Source organism: Sinocyclocheilus anshuiensis, unplaced genomic scaffold (genome assembly GCF_001515605.1).
Source record: "Sinocyclocheilus anshuiensis isolate Anshui unplaced genomic scaffold, SAMN03320099.WGS_v1.1 scaffold1994, whole genome shotgun sequence".
NCBI classification, from domain to species: Eukaryota; Metazoa; Chordata; class Actinopteri; order Cypriniformes; family Cyprinidae; genus Sinocyclocheilus; species Sinocyclocheilus anshuiensis.
In genome coordinates this window covers 549964-557857 of record NW_015548215.1, presented here as the reverse complement: position 1 = coordinate 557857, position 7894 = coordinate 549964, and the positions used below count along the sequence as shown (strand labels likewise).

Genomic DNA, 7894 nt, shown 5'->3' with positions numbered 1-7894 from the left:
ATATATATATATATATATATATATATATATATATATATACACACACACATATATATATATATTTTATATATATGTGTGAGTAAGTGTGTGTGTGTGTGTGTGTGTGTGTGTGTGTGTGTGATGAACACTAATGTAAGAGCTGCTCACTCATTTATTCACTGTGTTTGTTTGTTAGAACACAATATGATTTTATTCCATCAGTATCTTAATGCACATTGAAGAGTCTTTCTCTCAGTCTCTGGCCGTAATGAATCTTATTCACCTCATGAATCATTCATCTGAATGTAATCTATCATAAATCATGCAGCAGAGATTTAGAACGGCTCCGTTCCCCAAAACACACACCAATTAAACAGCAAAATCATTCTGATGATAATGATGATGATGAAGAGAGCAGTGACTGATGATAGACTTCAATCAGTACAGACGTTCAGTGCAGGACAGAGATTCAAACACTTTCCAGTGTCAACATGGTCATACTGTCAGAGGTCAGAGGTCAGCTCATGCCTGAGACGCTTCAGGAGTGACACATCAGAGCTAGTGCTGTGCTGGTTAACTCTAGTAAACCAGGTCAGAGATTGTGTGTGTGTGTGTGTGTTTATAGCGCTCATAAACATTCCTTCACACGTCTGCTGTGAACACACTTCCTGTACAGAGGAACGTGCGTCTCGTGCTTCACATTCACGCTGACGGGGAACTTCTGTCAGCTGGGAATTTCACTCAATGCAGAATCCTCCTGACGTTTCTCTCACTCCCACAATCTACAGATAAAAACCACGATCACAAACCAGCGCAAACCTCTCAGAGTCTGATCTGATCTCCTTCTGTTTACACACACTCACTGCATCCAAACACAAACACCTGCAGGAAACACAACAAGAGACTCGAGGGAGATGTGACCTTTCCTAAAAGCATGATGATGATGTGTGACTTCAAATATAAAGAGCCAAAAACAGCTTTAACATAAACAGATTTACATGCAGGTAGGTGTGTGTTTGTATGTGTGGCTCACACACACACACACACACACACAGACAGACACGCGGCGTCTCTCTCTCTCTCTGTCTGAGCTCTCAGTAATTACAGTGTTTGACTGTGACTTTATTCCTCAAAGCGTCACGTATGAATCAGGCGTGTCATCAATAGCAGCTGAACTCACAGAGACACGCTCAGCTTTTAGCCTTTTACTGAAGTTTGTGTTTGATGATCCAGACAGTAACTGCACCTTTTAGAGTCCAGAGACACTTCCAGAAAACCACAGAAGCTTGTTTCCTCATCGAAATAAAATAAAAAAGGTAAATGTGACTTTTTATCTCACAATTCTGACCTTTTTCCTCAGAATTCTGAATTCATATCTCTGAAAAAAGACATTGTAAGAAAAAAGTATGAACTGTAATATAAAAAGTTTACCTACTTACCTTTTTTCTGACAGAAACAGGCTGTAGAACCATAGAATACAACCAAATATTTTAAATAAATAAACTGTATGCATATTATATTTCATAACTAATATTTAATATTTATAGTAAATAAATATTTTGAATATTACAGTTTTTCTCGATTGCTAACAAACTATTCATGAAACAATTCACCATTTTCTCACAACTATAAACACAATCTCAAAACTACACACCAACTTGTGCAAACTTCCAGCTCAAAATCAAATAGTTTAGTCAAAAACATGTTCTCTTTAGTCAGACTTTGGCCTCAGATGACACACAAACCTGTCAAATACACACATACTGCACTGCCTAGAGAACAATAGTGAGATCAACTCAACACTGTTACTAAAACCTGCTTTTGGGAAACAGGAATCCTTTTGCTAGTCAATGTCTGTTACAGTATACGGCATAAATAGAGCAGTGCAGATACAGTCAAATTCAGCAATACACTTTAAGAAACGTTTTAGAAACGTAAAGAGATCTTACAGTAGCTGAAAAGCACTACAAGAGAAAAGTTCAAAGACCAAACAACATAATATACAGTAAACACACTTTGGAATATACCGTCAGTTACTTTACAGAAAAAAGAAATAATGAATGAATGAATACATAAATAAATCATTCATTCAGCATCCTCTGCCAATTTGCATTGCAGTATATCCTTATTTGTTATAGCAGTTTATATGTTATAGCCTCCCCTAGACAGCCGTCTCTCAGTTCTGCACAAATCAGTTCAACAGTAATGAGTTTGAGGGTGTATAACATGTGCTACAGTATTTACTGTATATAGAATAATGAAAGCTCTCTCATCTGAAGTACTGCTGCTATGTTCTGTAATTATATTGTATGTGTAAGTAGTACTGAAACCCTGTAGCTGAGCTGTAGCCTAACTTCCCTCATGATCAGTCCACGCAGAAGAACATGCTCAACTATAGTGCTGTGTATTTCATCATTTTTATTTTCCCCTCTTATTCCTCTTTGTTTCCCACAGGATTAATTTTCCAAAACTCATAATCAGCTGTGCTCTTGTTCATATCATCCTGAGATTCTGAGCTGTGTGTCATCAGTTTTGCTGCTTAATGTTCACACAGGGATAAATGTGCACTGTTTGAGTTAATTTTTTTATGCTTGAGTTAATTATATTGTGTTTGTGTTTTCTGAATGAGAACATGGTTAAACCTGTGCAAAATGATAGCGCTTTTGTGTAGAGTTTAGCTGAAAACACTGAGCAAATTGTAACGTGTGTGCAAACAGGTGAAATGTGTTCAAGGTGTTGAGAAACGTGTCTTTGTTTCAGGAACTGTATGAGTGGTTTGGAAAATTGGGCCAAATTAATCAGTTATAGTGTGTTAGAAAAACTGTAATAGTATAGTAGCAATGGTAATGAATTATTTATGAATGTCTGTGAAGACTGTTCATTAATTTTACACTCTTGATTTTGTGGTTTGATATTTTGCATGTAAACCATGATGTCCATCCACATACACACACACACACACAAACACAAAAAAACTTGCTTGGTAACAGTATCCTCTAAAAACAAAACTACGATGGCACACAGTGAGACCACTATTGAAAAACACATACCTCAACTGCACGACAGATCAAACGCTGTATCCATATTTTCAAAGATTTCACAGCCAGAGCATGTATTCACACTCCAACACACACACACTGACTGCTCTAGTTAAACATTACAGAGGAAGAGCGTTGTGTGGATGAGGGCCGTTTATCTCTGGCAGGAATGAAGGATCAGGGGTGAGAATATCTCAGAACATTCCAGAATCCTGTTGATTTCTGCCGTCTTACACTCCTGTACTGAGAACACATGGATCTTCTTAAAGCTCAATACAGCATGGTGCTTGCAACACCAAGGTCATGGGTTCAAATCCCAGGGAATGCATGAACTGATAAAATGTATAATTTGAATGCAGTGAAAGTATCTTTGTACTGAAGTGTTTGCCAAATGCATAAATCTGACAGACACAATACTGTCCATGAGTTTATATAAAGCTAATTATGAGCATGCACAAACCCAAATTTGGACTTTGAAACAAGGTTATTATCATTAACTAAAAGTCAAAAAATAAAATAAAATAAAATAAAAAGCAAATAGAGCAAACATGAACTGAAATTTTTTTTTTTTTAGAAAATTTCAGTTAGTTGCCTAGTCAAAATTCTAATTTTTGTTTACTTAAAATTGAAGAACTAAAATAACTAAAACTAAAATTGAATAAAAACTATATGGACATATAAAAAAAAAAATTATAAAACCCCCAAAAAATTAGTAAAACTTTAACTAAAATTTAAATTTAAACAGAAAATCAAAAAATCTAATTCACAATAACACTGATTTGAGACTTTATAAACCATTTTTGTAGCTGCAAACAGCAGATCGAGGCATTAGCATCAACTTATGGAAGCCGTTTCCGCCACTGGATAAGAAAAAAAGGTAATTGCAACTTTTTCCCTCAGAATTTCAGTTTATATCAAACAATTCTGGGGGGAAAAAATCTAACCTTTTAAAATTTTTTATTCATATGAATCCATATGAACTGATCACATGTTTACCTTGAATTCAATGCAAGTCGCTGTGGATAAAAGCAACTGCCAAATGTAAATGCATTTCTCCATTTCACTGCTGTCTTTCTGTGCCAACAGATGCCATCCTGCGAGACAGCGGACAGATCTTACATCATCTCATTAATAATGCAAACGATCCCGCTAATGGCTCCACGCGCACACATGCACACACACACACACACACACACACACACACACACACGTGCTGTATTATATTCCATCATTCAGTCATGTTCAGTGTGTTTGCTCAGGCCTGCTGAGCACCCGCCGGTTTGTCCTCGCTCTGAGAGGAAAGGGAGAGGTCAGAGGTCACAGAAAGCGGCAGACAGCGAGGAGCGATGTAAGCGGGATCCTCCTGTTCAGTGTGTTTGCTCAGGCCTGCTGAGCACCCGCCGGTTTGTCCTCGCTCTGAGAGGAAAGGGAGAGGTCAGAGGTCACAGGAAGCGGCAGACAGCGAGGAGCGATGTAAGCGGGATCCTCCAGTGCCAGTTTCCAGAGATCCGCGACACTGTTTCCACTGCAGCTTCCAACAGTCCAAACACTGATCCCACATCAGCCTGATCGCTAGTGATGATCACTTCACCCAAAACCATTCAAAAATCAATCATTTCACTCAAATAACACACAATACTGTACATGCATGGAAATTTGGCAGCAGGTGAGTTCCGGAAATCTGATAGTAGAAGCAAAACACTGCCAAACTCTTCCTGAGAGTCATTAGAGGAACACCAGATATAAAGATACCTGAAGATGCTGTGACACCTGCAGAAATGAGTATCTGTAGAGGTGAAGTTTCTCCATTCTTCAGATGGACAGATGAGGGTTTCTAGAAGGATCTATAATGTGTTGACCTGTTGATCACTCATCATTTATTCAGCCTTTGAGCAGAAGCAGCAGCAGCAGCCCTGAAACAGGAAGTGACTCTGATAGAAATCAATCCTCATGTGCTGAATAAATCATACGCAGGGCACATCATGAGCTCATGCTCCTGCAATCAAACAGACTCTGTGTTGATCATTTTCATTTCACATTTATTAGAGATGTCCATTCAAAGGAAGAAGTGCTAAAACGCAGAGCATCAATAATAACTGATAATAATTGAGCAGCAAATCAGCATATTAGAATGATTTCTGAAGATCATGTGACACTGAAGACTGGCGTAATGATGCTGAAAATACAGCTTTGATCACAGAAATACATTACAGTTTAACACATATTCACAGAGAAAACAGTTGTTTTAAATTGTAATAATATTTCACAATATTACTGTTTTTACTGCATTTTTAGTATAATAAATTATTAAATGATAGAATATATATATATGCATATTCTATTATTTATTAATATTATGCACATATGCTTATTTCAAATATACATAATTATGCATAAAATACATAAAATATGCATGATATACAAAATATAGCTTAATTTTACATCCTTGATTTCTTCAGGAAATGGGTGTGGGTGTTAAGAGTTTTTTTAACAAGTTACCATGCGGTTGCTAGAGTGTTCTGTGTGGTTGTTAGGGTGTTGTTTGGTTGCTAGGTTGTTCTGTGTGGTTGCTAGGGTGCTGTTTGGTTGATAGGTGGTTGCTAAGGTATTCTGTGTGGTTGCTAGGTTGTCTTTTGGTTGCTAGGCTGTTCTGTGTGGTTGCTATGGTATTCTGTGTGGTTGTTAGGATGTTGTTTGGTTGCTATGTGTGGTTGCTAGGGTGTTGTTTGGTTGATCGGTGTTTGCTAGGGTGTTCTGTGTGGTTGCTAGGATGTTGTTTAGTTGCTATGGCATTCTGTGTGGTTGCCAGGGTGTTGTTTGGTTGTTAGGTGGTTGCTAGCATGTTCTGTGTGGTTGCTAGGGTGTTTTGTTGCTAGGCAGTTGCTAGGGTGTTGTTTGGTTGCTAGGGTGTTCTGTGTGGTTGCTAGGATGTTGTTTGGCTGCTAGGTGGTTGCTAGGGTGTCCTGTGTGGTTGCTAGGGTGTTGTTTGGTTGCTAGCGTGTTCTGTGTGGATGCTAGGATGTTGTTTGGTTGACGGGTGGTTGCTAAGGTGTCCTGTGTGGTTGCTAGGGTGTTGTTTGGTTGCTAGGTGGTTGCTAGCGTGTTCTGTGTGGTTGCTAGGGTGCTGTTTGGTTGACAGGTGGTTGCTAGGGTGTCCTGTGTGGTTGCTTACAGTAATGGTGATGCTTGTCTTAGTGCACACTTCTCTTCTTCAGTTGGAAAGAGTCGTGTCGTGTTGTAAACTGTCATAAGGCTTTTGATTTGTTTAGATTTTTTTCAGCTGAGTGAAAATGAATGAGGAAGAACATCAGCTGGTTATCAGATGGACAGATGAACAGAAAGCTGCTGTGGCAGCCGCTCGATAACAGTTCATCTGTCAGCAGCATTAAACTGTAAATCAGAGTTTGACAGAAGCGGATCGATGCGACCACAGAAGAACGGAATCAGTGTGAATTTATCAGACATCAGGACCGAAGAGGAAGAGCTGCTGTTTGAAGAAGTTACATAACCAGCTTCAGAGGGTCATTCAGGTGCTTCATTAACGGGGGAATGTGGTTTCTTACAGATGGAATCAGATAAAGAAGAAGTTTTCATCTGTGTCATCTCTACATCATTCACACACTTCCATTTGTGTCATTTCACACTTTTCATCATTGCAGTATTATTGTGCATTATACATGCGGGAAAATGTAAATGTATTAGTGAGAGTACTTTATGTGATAAGTTGTAACAAAATCAAATAAGAATCGTATTTGGTGAGTGTTGCTTTTGTTTGACCAGAGGAAATATTTCATGTTAATTTTTGCATGCCCCTGTGTGCTGATTGGACGCGGGCGGCTGTAGCCCCGCCCCCGCGCGTCTGCGTTTCATGGCGGTCGGATCTCACACACACACACACACACACACACACACACACACGCGTGCCGTGATCTCCGCGAGTGTGTTCGTGATCTGAGGGATGATGGATGTGAAGGACTGTGGCGGAGTGATTCTGACTGCCTTTCATTCATTCAGGATCCACGCAGATGAGCAGAAACACGCAGCAGACAACAGGTCAGAGACTAACACACACACACACACACACACACACACACACTATATAACCAGCGTTGGCGTTAACGCATTACAAGTAACGCGAGTTATGTAATCAGATCACTTTTTCCCCAGGTAAGGAGTAAAGTAACGCATTACTTTTTAATTTACAAGGAAATATCTGAGTTACTTTTTCAAATAAGTAACACCAGTTACTTTATTTCCCGTGTATTGGCTGAAGCTGTCCTGTGCTCATGTTGAGAGAATCAGGAGTGAGTGCAGATGCGCTGTGTGAACATGCTACTGTAGATCTGGACTAAATGTCAGCATGCATTTACTCATCATCACACCTGCACAAAAACTGATTCAGTATTCCTCAAAAGCAGTAAAAACAGTCAAATGCAAACTCAGAATATGACACAAACCTGCAATAATTAAATGTGATAAATAACACAAATATCCTTTATGCATTTAATCTCATTTTATTATTCAGTGTCTTTGCTGCTGACCTTCGATGATCCAGTTCAACCATAATAAGCAAAAATGACTTTAGATAAACATAACATTTGTGTTTCCTTTTTTTATTGCTGAAAAGAGAAAAATGAGACCAGCCCAGATGTGAAAAAGGAATGCAAAAGTAACATACATTACTTTCCATGAAAAGTAACTAAGTAACACAATAAGTTACTTTTTTAGGGAGTAACAATATTGTAATGCATTACTTTTAAAAGTAACTTTCACCATTACTGACTATAACACACACACACACTCACACACACTCACATACACACACACACACACACACACACACACACACACACACACACACACACACACACTCTCTC

The 7894-nt window shown here is 38.7% G+C and overlaps 1 protein-coding gene across 1 annotated transcript in view; it reads left to right on the top strand.

Moving 5' to 3' along the window:
- Positions 1–6921: 6921 nt before the first annotated feature.
- Positions 6922–7894, top strand: part of LOC107653873 (rho GTPase-activating protein 18-like) — a 30911-nt gene continuing 29938 nt past the window's right edge. The window contains exon 1 of the mRNA XM_016440742.1: positions 6922–7070. Within this exon, the coding sequence (XP_016296228.1) occupies positions 6976–7070 (95 nt within the window). The 5' untranslated portion in view covers positions 6922–6975. The remainder of the gene's footprint in view (positions 7071–7894) is intronic.